Raw genomic sequence first — 15,692 nt, 5'->3', positions numbered from 1 at the left:
CGGATTATCGGGGGCTCCGGCCACGTTTCAACGGCTTCTCGATAAATTAATCGGGCCGGAAATGGAGCCCCATGCATTCGCGTATTTGGATGATATTGTCGTAGTTACCGAAACATTCGAAGAGCATCTCGAATGGCTATCGCGCGTTCTCGAAAAGATCAGCTCGGCCGGACTTACCGTGAATTTAGAAAAATGCGAATTTTGCCGCTCGGAAGTGAGATATCTCGGGTTTTTAGTGCACCGGGACGGTTTAAAGGTCGACGACGAGAAAGTCAAGCCGCTTCTCGAATACCCGACGCCGACCAATTTAAAGCAACTGCGCCGCTTTTTAGGGATGGCGTCGTGGTATCGTCGCTTTTTACCGAAGTTCGCGTCTATTAGCGAACCGCTCACGCGACTGCTCAGGAAGGGCAGGCGATGGGAGTGGACTACCGAGCAAACTACCGCTTTTGAGAGGATACGATCTGATTTGACCACTGCTCCGATTCTTTCGTGCCCAAATTTCGAAGTACCATTTATCGTACAGACCGATGCGAGTTCGGTGGGCGTGGGAGCCGTGTTGACGCAGACGATCGACGGGGTCGAGCGCGTCATCGCGTACGCGAGCCGCGTGCTCGCGGACGCGGAAAGAAAATACAGCACCACGGAGCTCGAGTGTTTAGCGGACGTTTGGGCGATAAAGAAATTCAGACCTTATTTGGAAGGCTACCGTTTTACCGTGATTACCGATCACAGCAGCTTAAGGTGGCTACACAATTTGAGCAATCCCACGGGTCGACTTGCACGCTGGGCGTTAGAGCTACTAGAGTATGATTACGAAATCATACATCGCAAGGGAGCGTTGCATCATGTTCCCGACGCGCTATCGCGCATGTATGAGGGGGATTCCGAGACCCCCATGACGGCCACGGCAATGGGAGGCGGAAGCGATCTCGAAGCGAATGTCGAGTCGGAGGTAACGGAGACCTCCGACAAATGGTACCGCAAGCGTTATCGTGAGGTCTCGAAGGACCCGAAGCGTTTCCCGACTTGGCGAATTATTGAGGAAAAATTATATTTCTTGCGGCCCGCGAAAATAATTTCCGATTTGGTGGAGGATTTCGATCGTTGGAAGTTGGTGTTGCCGGGCGAATCGCGGGGCGAGGCGCTCGGGGAATCCCACGATCATCCTCAGGCGGGCCATTTGGGCGTCGAGAAGACTTATCATCGTCTTGCCGTCGCCTATTATTGGCCCAATATGTTTCGGGATACCGCAAATTTCGTTAGACGATGCGAGGTCTGTCAGCGGACCAAGGTGGACCAGCAGGCCCCTGCCGGCCTGATGGGTCGGAGGGTCGTCGAGAAGCCCTGGACAGTGGTCGCGGCCGACATAATGGGCCCGTTGGGCGCGCAGCCGGGCCGGTTACTCCTATCTTTTAGTGATCCAGGATTTATTTTCCAAATGGATGGAGTGCCGGCCCTTGCGTAGCGCGAACGGAAAGCTCATTCGGGCCGCTCTCGACGATCTCGTAATATCGCGCTGGGGAACACCGAAAGTCTTGTTGACAGACAACGGTACTGAGTTCGTGAATAAGGATATCGAGCAATTCGCAAAAGAAAACGGCATACATCACAGTACCGTACCGCCGTATCACCCGCAGGCCAATCCGGTCGAGCGGGTGAACCGAATTTTAAAAACGATGATCGTGGCCTTCCTCGGAGACGACCACCGCGAGTGGGATGCGCACCTTACCGATTTTCGTTTCGCGTATAATTCCGCGCATCACTCGTCGATCGGGACTTCTCCCGCGTTCCTCAACCTCGGACGCGAATTGGACCCGCGGAGTTCCGCGAGGCGTCGAGGGGAAAAAAATATCGAAATATCGTCGCGGGATCCGGCCGAGTGGTCGGCCCGCATGCGTCGGTTGCAGTCAATACATTCCTGGGTTGCGGAAAATCTAGAGTCCGCGTATCAGCGCCAATCGAGGCGTTATAATTTGCGTAGGCGTCCCGTCGTGTACCAGAAGGGCGATTTGGTGTGGAAGCGACAACATGTGCTTTCGTCCGCGGCTCAGCACACGGCCGCCAAGTTAGCGCCGAAATTTGACGACCCCTTTAAGATCATTAAAGTACGGTCGGCGGCGGTGTGCGAGCTCGCGCGGCTTGATGGGAAGCCTATCGGGAAGATCCATGTGAAAGAATTGAAACCTTACGTGGCCCCGGTTCCTGCTTAGATTGCCGTACCGTACCGTACGTGGAGAGATGTCGGACACGAAGCGAGCATGGGACAGCTTCCGGAGCCGCTACCGCGAGGTGTTCCGCCTGATCGCGCGCGAGCACCCCGGATTTTGGGCGGCTGCCAATGACGTGTGGGAGACACACCGGCGGGAGACGACCACCACCCGAGGGGCCGTCGTGAGGGAGGTCCCGCCGATGCGGGACGCGTCCTCCCAGACGCACCCGCCACCCCGAGTCGTGCACTACGTGCAGACTCAGACAGAGGGGTGGTGGGACCTCTGGGGGGACCTAATGGTCCAAGCGAGACAGCAGGCCGCCCGGGAAGTGCGGGGGGACCGCTCGCCCGCCCCGCGAGAGGCCAGCCCGGAGCCCGCGAGCCGAGAGACGACCCCGGGGGTTGCCGGGACGCCGAGCCGGACGGGGGAGAGTCGCCGGTCGCGGTCTCGAGGAAGGTCTGGGGGCTGCTGGAACTGCGGCAGCCCCAGGCACCGGTACTCGGCCTGCCCGCGGGACCGGGCAGCCGAGTTTTGTTACCGGTGCGGCCAGCGAGGGACGACTCTGCGAGACTGCCCCCCCCCGCTGCCAGGAGGAGTGGCGGCGGAGCGGCTAGAGTGCCGCCCGGCCGCTGAGTACCGATCCCGCGTACCGCTCCCGAGGGGAGCGAAGAGCCCTCGGTATCGGGGTATATTTTTTTTTTGGTGTCGAGTTTTTTTTTCTTTTCTTTTGGGGCTTGGGCGAAAATTTTTTTTTGTGTAGGGGACGATGAAATAAAAAAAAAAGGATAGTAAGAGCCGTCACGCCATTTCTCTTTCCTACCCCCTTCCGTCCTTTTTTTTTCCCTTTCTTTTTTCTTGGTTTTTTTTTTGTGCGAACCCTCCCCCGGAAGACGGGAGGAGCCCCGTCGGGGGCTCGCGGTTCCTCCATCGCGTGCCGTATCGAGACTCGCGAGAGAGACCGAGTGAGAAGCAGGTGGATGGTCCGCGGCGTGGACGGCGGGCACAAGACCTTCCAGGTCGTCGTCGGGGAGGGGGGAGTTGTGACGTGGCAGCCGGAAAGGCGCCCGTCACAGGCCGACCTTTCGGCCCTTAGGCGAGACTCTCGGGGGGGGGGGGGTGTCGCCTTGCGCTCTCCCCCGTAATAATTAGTGTTAGTAGTCGGAGCGTGCAGGTGGAACGGTCCCGCGTCCCCGAGCTCTGTGCCCCTGGACCTCCTGCGCCGCACATCAGGAGAGGAGGGATCGGTGGAGGAAGGAAGAGGATGACACCCCCTCGGCAAGACCGCCACCCCAGGTGAATGCACTCCTTTAATAATACTAGTATCGGTTTCGTATCGTCGTGAAAGATTCTCGCTGTCGCTTCCGTTGTCCACAGGCCTGCAAGGATATCGTGCCGAACGGTCGGCGTTCCCGTGCTTGGCGCGTGAACGCCGGCTAAACAAAGCCAGCCTGAACACTGAGATCGGGCGAGTGTGAGCAAGAGAGAGAGAGAGAGTGAGCAAGAGAGTGAGACCGAGCACCCGTCCCGCGGATCGAAAAACAAAGATCCGCGGAAGGATTCCCGTATAGGGAGATTTACCGAGGAACGGGGAGAGACGGGTAGCACGAGACAGCACCAACGGACAAGAAAGTCTGTCAGGGGAGAAGGAGATAAAAAGAGGAGACTCCTATTGTCGCTCTCTAATATCGCCGACCTGCTTCCATATAGTACCGGAGAGATATCGGCTACCGAAAAAGGGAAATACAAGCGAGGGATTTAGTGTGAAGTTTTTGGCGTCAGCAAGCGGAGGAGACGTCAGTGGCAGCGTGTGCCAGAGCGAGCGTGAGAGGGAGACGAGAGGAGGACCACGTCGCCGGGAGGTTCCCGATTGTGTAAGACCTTCCACCTGCATTATCGTTTCGGTGTCGTGAGAGTAAAGAGTCTCGTCAAAGTTATCGGCGTAGCGGGCAATCTCGAATTCGCGAGAGCCCAAGCGGAGTGTATCGTATCGAGGGGGTCGGACCGTTCCGATTCCCGAAATAGTAAAGCTAAAGATAGTCGAAACGCGCCTCGTTATTTTTGTGTTTTCCCGGTCGTTCCCGACTTCCAACGAACCCTTCCCGTCTACCGACTTAAATATCGAAGGGCTACCGGTCCCGTCGACTTCGCGTGTCTCGGCCCTTTGGTGAGGTGTCGCGTAGCGTTGGTGAACGGTGCAGCCCGCTGCACCTGGCGCCCAACTGATTTTGTGAGAGCTAGGTTGGCCGAGACGCGCGGACCGACGGCAGTTTGCCGACGGCGAGCGATAATCGCGTCGCAAAGGGTAACCCCGCTAGCTGACGAAAAATTCTTTATTAGCTCCTCGTCCTCTGCGTCGTATCACCTTATCCACGATAAATTCTTCTTCTTGTAAGTTTTTGTTTACCCCGGTTAGTTCTTGCTCATAAAATATCCTATCGATCACTTCACCTGACATATCACTCAATTCGTACACACAGGGGTTTCGCCACTCGAGAATACGGTGAATACGAAATATTTCTTCCGTCCAGTTCGCCTCATATCCTTTCTCAAAGACTCCTTTCGCTCTACTGACGCGCACTAGTGTACTCACTTTGTATTTAGCTCCTCGACTATGATTTCTTCGATCGAGTTTATCGAGATGATGGTATCGCTGCTGCATATGTTCACGAGCGATGCGTGCATTTTCCAACGTGACGCTTGCCGGTTCTATTTTAATGGTTGAATGTCGAGTGTGATTGTAAGCGTGCACGATGCTTTGCAAAACATCTATGTAGCGATGTGTATTTTTTGTGTAAAATAGCGCCATAAACGTTCTTTGAGCGTTCTGTTGAAGCGGTCGATCACCGCTGCTTTGACATCCGGATTTCGTACCGTGCGAAAACTTATGTTCTTTTCCTTCAGAAATTTTTGAAATATTTGCCCGATGAATTTTTTACCCTTGTCACTCTGCAACCACACTGGTACTCGTCCTCTGCTTCTTGAGAGCACGCGACGGAAAGCTTCCGTCACACTGTCCGAAGTCTTACTTCGTATTGGTTCTACCCAGACAAATTTGCTAAGCACATCGATGATTGTCAACAAGTAACAATAGCCCTCATTGTAATTTCGGAGATTAGCGAGTTCAACCAAATCAGCCTCCCACAGATCGTCGATATTCGTGACGTTGTAATGCAAGCGCGGGAATTTATATCGTGCCGGTCGATGAAGTGTGTATGCATCCTGTGCCTGAAGCCAACGAATAATCTCTTCACGCATGGAGCCAGGTCCTGCTGCTCGCGAAAGATTTTTTATTGGTGAGTATCCCGCATAGTGTGCAGGATCGTAGTAGAATTTTGCGAGGTCAGTCATTCCAGTGTGTTCCAATTGATCAAACGTTTTTTACCCGCTGATTTAGGAGCGTTGTCGTTCACTCGTGTTTTACGCCTGTGTTGATCGGAAGTTATAAATGTTACAGCCGAAATTCTCTGGTAACGAGATGCTCTACGCCGAGGCGTATCGCATTACGCGCTCTGTGTCGCGTTCTTCAGCGAGAGACGTGTCTCCGATAGTACGTTTGCATGTTCGTCCTTTCGTTGGTGGAAGCCAATGTGCATAGCTGTTAGTCGGCGAAGAAGCTATACTCAATTCTAACGGGTTCCAATCTATCACGCGTCTTTTACTCGTTGGTTTAGAAGTGTCTCCGCTCATTCGTGTGTTATTCTATTCTCATTGGTTGTTACAAACAGAGACCGTCCATCCTCGTGAACTTTTTCCTCAAGCGACGTCTGGGCAATCTTACGTTTAGACCAAAGCTGCTCGTTAGGTGATGGGAGCGGTGTGCTGCTACCTCTCGGAAGAGTTTCTCTCAATCTCGCGGAAAGATCACTTTCGTTCATGACTTCTTCCAGTAATTCTCGATTTCCTACAAATTCCGGAGGAGTACCCACTTCACGCAAAAGGCGTGCAAACTGTACTCTCGCTACTGCTCTGGTGGTTTTTCGTTCACGAGCCGCGTCGTTTAAGAGGTCGATGATATTCGATCCTCTCAGAATTCTATCATCTATTGTTACGACTCCTTGTCTGTCCTAGCTTAATCGACCGGGTACCGCCGCATCACACAAATGTGCCAACAGCTTGCGCGCTTTAGCTCGGTAACTCTTTGGCACTTTATTCAGTATTCTTCCGATACTTTTCTGTTCGTTGGTGCGGTGGTGACGACTACGTATATCGGCTCGTACGTGTTGAGAAACGTTCAACGTTCGACGTACTCCGGTCTCTATATTGGGAATATCTTCATTTGCATCTATACCTGTGTTTTCTTCTACCGCGTTTCCGTCAGCGTATTCGTCATCTTCACGAGGGACTATTTTCCCCTTCCCCAGTGTTTTCATCATCGTCGACCGCACCACCAACATCGGGTTTCTCTTCTTTTTTTCGCGTAATCAACGTTTTTCCCGCTCTCGAAAAAAGTACAGATATCGCTGAAGCACCTCTCTATACAATCTCCATTTTTTCTGCGCTCCTCCGAGGACCAGAGAGTTGAGAATTCTATGCATCTCTGCGTCGAGACGTGACAAGACGGAACCCGGAGTACGCACCATATTTTCATTCTCTATCGATCTATGTTCAACCCAGTTGTGGGATTATCTGTCAAAACAGAGGGAATCGTAGTCGAGGAAGACGCCAACGACGACGACGACAGCGAGGTCGGCGATGTATGAGTCTGCTGCTGTAATCTCTTAAGATTATCCGTAGAAATCAGTACCATCTTCTTGGCTCTTTCCATGGTTCAAGCGCGAACAGTCTTAATTATCAATAATTTTGGATAATATAGCACCGAGTATAGGGCCAATCAGATAAGGTAGAAATCCTCCACGCTGTACTGTCACTTTCCGTTTACCTCTTCAATCGGCACGGTTATTAGCGATATGTAGCGTTGCTTTGTAACGTGATAGACGATTTTTTTCCCTACTGCCGAGCGGTACGTTACCTTTGAGTGTGTTGAAGGCGCACTTGCAAATACATCTAATGAAATCACGGTCCGCTTCTCGCAGAAAGGCAGCGTGTTATTTCTCCGTCAAGTAGCACAACGCCTTCAGGAGAGAGATGTTTTTCGCACCGATGAATCGTTTTGCCAGACTTACTGTTTCATCGTTCTTTTTCGCATCCGTTCTGTTACCACCACCCATTGTCATTGCGACGACAAGACTGTCACAGAATAAGCATATGCACGGGTTTTATACGTAACTTCTGGTGGATCCTCGTTGAACGTAAACATAGTGCGTGGTATCGGTGGGGAGGATACATGTGCGAAACCGATATTCATCCGGAGTAGATTGTTTCAGATCGAGCAACAGATATCCATGTGGAAACGATGTAGCGTCATAGTAAGCTTCTTCCAAAAACTTTGAATCTTCCGGATATACCTGCCTGGCCAAGTGGCGTATCTGAGCACGATCACGGGGGTTTTTGAACACCACGATGTAATTCGTATTGAGAGAAATATCTCGTTGCCCTCGTCCTTGATGAAATAGATTTTGCGAAATGAGTATAACACTAAGGTTTTTGTGATGACTCCCCTTTGTGAACAGATCGACAATTACTTTGCACGATGACGGTTTCCTCATGAGATCGTCTATTATCACCAATTTCGCGACAAGAGGGTCGTTTGAATAATCATCCGCGCGCGGTAAGCCTTCTCGAAATTCTATCATACAACGGCCTGATTTCGTCACTTCTTGCTGTAATTGACGGTAAGCCTCTTGCCACTCGGCATAATAGAATAGGATCCTGTCGAAACGGGTATCCGCCATTGCAGGTAAATAACGAAGAAAAGTCTTTACGAAAACCGTTTTCCCACAGCCCGTAGGACCGCAAACGATAGATGTCCAAGGATGTTTCCAGCGAACGTGCATTTTGCTAAATGATTGATTCTGTTACCTAGTGAAGCTACATAAATACTGAAGAAAAGAAGAAACGGTGATGGACTTATAACCCCGCGCCGAGGAGTCTTCCATGACGGGACCACTAGCTCATATCCCTGTGTACGCAATATACAGATAAGTCATTATTGAAAGAAAACAGTATATTTTTACACAGAATACTTAACACTATATTTACATTTATACATTTTCTTATTCTCTAGAAATAAATGTTCAGATTCGAAAGAGGAGAAGGATTAACCGACTACTCTCTTACGACGCCACGTAGCCATATGGCAGAGAGTGTTCTGTGTTGTTGTCGAATTTACGTTTTAGTAGCACAGGCTTGCATGATTCGCTCTCGTCTCTTGTTACGACGTCGTGAAATGCGGTACGCCGAATCGCTCTAAAACGTAAATTTATCGATGTTTTCCGCGAACCCTCCTCCCTCTCATCATCTTTCTCGTTTTCGGTTATTTTTCCGGCTATTAATAAATTTTTTATACTGCTAAAGTTAATATATCTCGAATTTTCGAAGTTTAGGGTTATCCCCTTTACTTTACAAACTTCGTGAGTTCTACCTTGCGGGGTACGTACAACGTAGGAGTAAAATTTTGGGCCTCCGGATATAAAGGTCTCTATGTAACTACCTTGACCATGGTTCTCAAGCTCATTCGTCATATCATCCAAAAAATTGCCCGTACGCGGTTTGTACTCATTGGGGTCACCGGTGCTCACATATATACAGGAATCGGTGTCATAATACAAGGTGCACGATTTATCTGAAGACATTGAAATATCTCGAGAACTATGTATTGGATAAAAAAAAGTGGTTAATGAAAGTTGTCTCGAAGGGGGACTGTTCGGAACTAGCCCGAACATATGATAGCTCCGGAGAGCTGGCTGGAAGTACGGATCGCAGAGCGACGTCCGCCTGCGTCTAGGCTCGCTCGAGTCCGCTCGGTGACCGTCCGGTCGTCCTGATCAAAGGCCGGGGCCTCGCAAGGCGACCACAGACCCTGCTGATCAGGCAACGTCGCGCGCCGACTGGGCCATGCCCAGGGACGGCGGCGAGAACATGAGAGAAGAAGCACGCGCACGTGCCGACGTAAAGTGACACGCAGTGTAAACGCAATGGACGCAATAAACGCAGTAGTAACGCAGAAGAGAATAACGCAGAAGAACGACGCCGAAGAACCTAAACGTAGCTATATACAAGCGAAACAACGTCGCCTACGCAAGTCCCGCAGGACACACGTCCGTGACGTCAACGGTGCGCGGCACCCGAAGCACGCCAAGGACGTGCAACGAAACGACCTCCGTCGTTTCGGATGGCCTGCCCTTCCGGGCGTACTGGCCAATAGCCAGCCACGGTCCCGAGGACGCGTGGAAACGGAGCTCCGAGAGCTCCGGCTCGCAGGACGACCACGTCGCTCCTGCGAGAAAGCCAAGTTCCCAATGGACACTTGGACGAAGGAGCGCGAACGCTCTAGGACTGCGACCGAGCCGCTCCAAAACCGCCAAGGCCCCCTACGGACACTTGGGCAATAAGAGAGCTCGAAGCTCCGAGGAGACGGTCGAGTCGCTCCTAAGATCACGGCAACGCCGTGAGTCCGAGATCACAAAACGAGATTCGAACCATTTGCCTCAACCCAGCAGGGTGTATCGGCGCCACCTTCAACTCAGCAGAGTCTATAGAGCAGTGGTTCGAATCTGAACGAAATACCGATCGCCCTAGGAAGCGCGTCGGTAATCACCAGTACACGATGTACTAACGCGTAGCACTACTTGCTACCTAAACTGGCCAGGCAGAAGACAAGACAAGGCCAGGCCCAGGCATCGCGCGCCTGGTTATATATCCGGGCGGTCGAATCTTGCCCGCGGGCAGCGGAATCGCGAGCCGCGCCGTGTAGCGGCCGCGGTTGGACCTAGTGGGGGTCCCGCGCGCTCGCTCGCGAGAACCCGAGTCCCCCGCTGCCAGCGAGAACGCCCCGGGCACCAGGCCGCCCGCCCTGCAGCGTTGACTCGCACCGACTATCCGTACAGCACGTGATGCTGTACGGAACATACCGCCCGCCTCCGTCGCGGCGACGGAAGTCAGTGGTGGACAAACCCCCACCAGGAAGGCCCCACTCGCGGCCTGGCGGCCGTGAGGGCCTGTTGATCCCCTTCATGTTGAAGGTTGATTGGGATGAGCCCCTTTCGGATCCACAGGGAGCCTCACCAGCTTGACCAGTGGCCGGGTCAGGGTCGAGTCCGCTGTGCGCACCTGCGCCACGCGGACGTGCCCATCCGGGCCAGGCAGCAAGCCGGTGATGCGGCCGAGAGGCCACCGGGTAGGAGGAAATCGGCTGTCCGCCAAGAGCACGAGGTCGCCGATGTCTAACGGACGAGAAGCGATGAGCCACTTGCCTCGGACCTGGAGCTGGGCTAGATATTCTCTAGACCATCGCTCCCAAAGATGCTCCGTCATATGCTGGAGCAGCTGCCAGCGACTCATCCTCGCGACCTGAACGTCCCCGAGGGATCGCTCAGGCGGACACAACAGCGGGCGCCCAATCAGGAAGTGCCCAGGTGTCAGGGCCTCCAAGTCCTGTGGGTCGTCCGTCAACGGACACAATGGCCTGGAGTTGAGACAGGCCTCAATGCGAGCTAGAAGAGTGGCGAACTCCTCATAGGTCAGTGCCTGCTCTCCTATTACCCGTCGCAAGTGGTGTTTGACGGACCGCACTCCTGCCTCCCACAGTCCGCCGAAATGCGGAGCTGAAGGAGGCATGAACTTCCAGGTGATGCCCTGGTTACTCAAGGAGGCCGCGACTGGTCCCCCCAACGCCATGACCGCCTCAAATTGTCCTCGCAGCTCGCGGTCCGCACCCACGAATGTGGTCCCCCTATCGCTGTACACGGTAACCGGCAGGCCCCGCCGGGCCGCGAAACGATGAAAAGCCGCTAAGAAGGTCGGGGCCGAATAGTCACTGACCACCTCCAAGTGGACAGCGCGCGTGCTGAAGCAGACGAAGACAGCAATATATCCCTTGGAGGTGGTACGTCCGCGTCCTCGAGACGGACGCACCGCGACCGGTCCAGCATAATCCACCCCGGTGGCAGAAAACGGTGGATGAGGCAACACCCGATCGCGAGGCAGCGGAGCCATGAACGGGGTGATCGGGGTGCCCTTATGACGTGTGCAGCGCACACAGCCCCGGATCACCTGGCGCACGAAAGAGCGCCCAGCCGGAATCCAGAATTCGCGCCTCACGGTGAGCAACGTAAGCTGCACTCCCCCGTGCAGCGTGCGTTCGTGCGCATCTCGCACAACGAGAGTCGCGAGCCGAGAGCGTCGCGGTAGCAGGACTGGCTGCCGTGCATCGATCGGTAACGCTGAGAATTGCAGGCGGCCCCCCACCCGCAAGAGGTCCCGCTCGTCCATCATGGGGTTGAGTGGCCGCAACGCCGATCTCACCATCAATGCTCCCCCCCGCTTCAGACGGCCCAATTCCTCCGCGAAGAAGCGGTGCTGCGTAACCCGCAGCAGGCGCAGTCGAGCTTCACTCAGCTCGTCCGCCGTTAAGGGTCCACTGATCCGTGGGACTCGCAGGAATCGTCGTACATAGGCCATCACGCGGATGGCCTTGCGGAAGGAGCATGCTCGGAGGACACCGGACCAGTCCTCCGGGTTCACGGCCACTACGTGAACCATGCGCCGTTCCTCGCAAGTGCCTCGGTCGCTCGCGACGCAAGTTAGACCCGGCCAGCCCGCCGGGTCCTCGACAAGCCAGGAGGGGCCACGCCACCAAAGGGCGTGTTCTCGTAGCCCGCCGGCCAACAAACCCCGGGAGGCGCAATCCGCGGGATTGTCGCCGGACGGGACATGCCGCCACGAGGCCCGCGGAAGGCTCTCGTGAATGTACGAGACGCGATTGGCGACAAAGGTGGTCCATCGAGATGGATGCCCTGTTATCCAATGGAGCGTGACAGAGGAGTCGGTCCAACAAACCAGGGAGGCCTCGGCACAACCGAGCGCCTCCACAATGGCCTTCATGAGGCGCGAGAGCAGCTGCGCACCGCACAGCTCCAGGCGGGGCAACGTTACCCGCTTTAGTGGGGCGACCCTGGTCTTGGACGCCAATAGAGCGATACGGGTGGTCCCATCAGACCGTCGAGCCCGTAAGTAGATGACGGCGGCGTACGCCCGCTCCGAGGCGTCCGAGAAGCCGTGAAGCTGGATCTCCACTTCAGGCGACCATCCGGTCCAGCGAGGAACTCGGATCGCGGAAACCTCCGCGAGCCCGGTGCTAAAGGCGTCCCAACGTCGCGAGAGCGGAGAAGGGAGAGCCTCGTCCCAACCGAGCCCGGCCAACCACAAGTCCTGAAGGAGGATCTTCGCCAGTACTACCATAGGCCCCAACCAGCCCAGGGGGTCGTATAATCGCGCGACGACTGACAAGATGCCACGCTTCGAGATGGCTGATTGAGCCCCGGGGTTGACCGAAAAGCAGAATGCATCCTCGACTGGAATCCAACCGACCCCCAGCACAGATGCACCCACGGCCCCAGGGTCCGGCAGAGGCACCAAAGGCTCGCGGTCCCCCTCCGGGATACCGGACAAGAGTTCCGGATGTGAGGCCGCCCACTTCCTGAGTCGGAACCCGCCCGCCATGAGCAAGCTGCTCAGCTCACGCTGTCGACTGCGTGCCTCCCCAAGGTCATCTGCCCCCGCAAGAATATCGTCGACGTAGGTTTGTCGACGAAGTAAGTCTGCTGCCCGGGGATAACGTTCCCGCTCATCCAGCGCCAGCTGGTGCAGCGTGCGGATGGCCAGATAAGGAGCGCACGCCATGCCATAGGTGACCGTGGTCAACCGGTACACCGATATTGCCTGCGTCTGGCTGTCTCGCCAGAGAATCTGTTGGAGGTGTTGATCCTCCGGAGCCACCCGCACTTGACGAAACATTTGCTCGATGTCTGCAGAGAAGGCCACTCGATGCATGCGCCAGGCGAGTAGAATCTCGCCCAGTTCTCGCTGTAAGCGCGGCCCCACGTGCACCAAGTCGTTCAACGACCGGCCATTGGTGGACGCCTGCGAGGCGTTGAACACCACTCTTACCTTAAGCTCGGGGGCTTGTTTAATCACCGGGTGATGTGGAATAAAGTAAGAGGGCCGCGGAGTCTCGCCATTGAGCGGCAGGCGGATCATATGCCCCTGTCGTTCATAGTCATCAAGAAAGTCGCGATAGGCCCCGCCCAAGGAAGGCTGCCGAAGCAGTCGCCGCTCCAAGCGATGCAACGAGGCAGTGGCAATCCGCCGAGTGTCGCCGAGAGACAGCGCAGTCGGAGGGCTCCTGAAAGGCAACCGCACCTGATAGCGGCCGTCCGCATGACGCCGAAAGGACGCCGCGAAAAACTCTTCACAAGCCCGCTCCTCTTCAGAGAGCGGGGAAGCAACCGGAATCTCCTCCACCTCCCAGAAGCGCCGCAAGAGATCCGCCATGTTGTCCGACGCACACTGCACCACATGACAATGAGAGCCGCCCGCTGCGGCGGTAGACGGGAGAGCCCCGAACAGCACCCACCCCAAGCGGGTACGCTGCGCGACGGGAGCTCCCCGTGGGCCCCGGCGAAGCCCCGTCAACACGATCTCGGCGAATACCTCCGCTCCAAGTATCGCCTCGATGCGCTCGTCATCATCGTGATCATCCGCCAACCGGAGGTTCCTCAAATGCGACCACTTCCCCGTCAGCCGAGCCCTCTGCGGGGGGTGGTACGCCGTAAGCCTCGGTAGAATGAGGGCCTCCACCGTGGTGGAGAACGGGAGGCCAGCAGTTGCTCTGAGCCGCAATGACGTGCTGGCCCGCACCCGCTGAGGGGGTCCCTCTGAGACGCCCGACAGCCCAACATCCACCGATCTACGAGACGCGCGCAGCCGCTGCGCAAGCGCCTCGGACACCAGGCTCACCTCAGAGCCCTGGTCAATGAGCGCTCGAACCACAGCGGATCGGCCATCGGACGCCATCAGACAAACCCTGGCCGTGGCCAAAAGCACTCGCTGCGCAGGCATCCGCGTCGCAGCATGCGCCGTGACCGGCGCTTCCCCCGACGCCGGGGCCGGAGACTGCTGGGCGGAGTGCAGAAGTGAATGGTGCGGCTCTCCGCACTCCCGACATCGACCCTTAGACGGGCAAGCGGCCGCCTGGTGCGACGGACCGAGGCAGTTGAAGCACAACCCGAGAGCGCGCACCCTTGCCCGTCGCGAAGAGACCGGCCGATCTTTAAAGGCCGAACACTCCCTGAGTCCATGCTCAGAACCGCACTCAGCGCAACGGGTCGGCTTGGGCCGATGGAGATGCAGCGATCGTCGACCAGTCCGCTCGGATGCCGATGAGGCACGGGGGCTGTCCCCAATGGACGGAGCCGCGGCAACCGCCTCGAGCGCCACCCGACGCTCGTCCAGGAAGACTGCCAGTCTGTCCCAGCTCACTGGCTCGCGCCGGTCCGCGGTGGCCATCTCCCAGGCCCGCCGCGTTGCAGAGTCTAGCTTGGAACGGAGGATATTGACCAATATCACGTCCCAAGCATCCACTGGCTGGTCAAGAAGGCGCAAGGCGGCTCGCAGCTCGCTGGCTCGATCCAGCAGCCTCCGAACCTCGGAGACGCTCTCCTGACGCATCGGGCCAATATCCCGGAAAGCGTCGAGATGCTGGTCCACAAGCAAACGACGGTTATCGTACCGTGCACATAGCGCTTCCCACGCTTGCTCAAACGAGCCAGTAGCGACGCCGTAGTGCCGGAGCAGACGTTCAGGCTCTCCCGACACGCTCTGTTTTAAATAATGCATCCGGTGAACTGATGCTAACGACGGGTTATCGACTATTAAGGACTCGAAGAGATCCTTAAAATTGCGCCATTCGTCAAACTTCCCTTCGAACTTCGGAATGGGAATGCGAGGCAACGAAGCCTCGGGCACTACCGCCTGCGCGGGAACTGCGTGAGCAGCCGACTCAGCCTCCTGAACCTTCAACCCATCGAGCAGGGTTTGGATTTCTGCGCGCTGCGCAATGTAGACTTCCTGTACCGTGCCACAGGCATCCTGTTGCACGTAGTCTGACTCTCGCACGGTCTTGAGGCGAGACGCTCGGATCGTGCGATGATCATCCTGGAACTGAGCCCAGTACGTGTCGAGAACCTGCAAACGAGACGTCAACCCGCCAACTGACTTCAGTTGACCGGACTTGCGTGCATTGTCCAGCAGCCGCTCCATGCGGTGCTGCCGGTCGTATTGCAGCTCGATGAGCCCAAGAATGTCCTCCTCCTTAGACATAACGGAGCCCGAGCTAAACAAACCGACCCAGGTCCGAGACTACCGCTCCCGATCCGGCTCGAAGGACCAAAATTATGTTCGGAACTAGCCCGAACATATGATAGCTCCGGAGAGCTGGCTGGAAGTACGGATCGCAGAGCGACGTCCGCCTGCGTCTAGGCTCGCTCGAGTCCGCTCGGTGACCGTCCGGTCGTCCTGATCAAAGGCCGGGGCCTCGCAAGGCGACCACAGACCCTGCTGATCAGGCAACGTCGCGCGCCG

At 55.9% G+C, this 15,692-nt stretch overlaps 1 protein-coding gene across 1 annotated transcript; it reads right to left on the bottom strand.

Moving 5' to 3' along the window:
* Nucleotides 1-10,283: 10,283 nt before the first annotated feature.
* On the bottom strand, nucleotides 10,284-15,431 carry LOC112588494 (uncharacterized). Its single transcript, XM_025298662.1, has one exon. It carries the CDS (start codon nucleotides 15,429-15,431, stop codon nucleotides 10,284-10,286), a length of 5,148 nt encoding a protein of 1,715 aa, XP_025154447.1.
* Nucleotides 15,432-15,692: the final 261 nt, after the last annotated feature.

This window comes from Harpegnathos saltator, unplaced genomic scaffold, assembly GCF_003227715.2.
Source record: "Harpegnathos saltator strain DR-91 unplaced genomic scaffold, Hsal_v8.6 scaffold23, whole genome shotgun sequence".
NCBI lineage: Eukaryota > Metazoa > Arthropoda > Insecta > Hymenoptera > Formicidae > Harpegnathos > Harpegnathos saltator.
Note: the sequence above shows the minus strand (reverse complement) of the source record. Positions and strands in the feature narration are given on the sequence as shown.

Coding starts and splice junctions, on each gene's coding strand:
- LOC112588494 (XM_025298662.1), bottom strand. CDS start 15,431: ATGTCTAAGGAGGAGGACATTCTTGGGCTCATCGAGCTGCAATACGAC.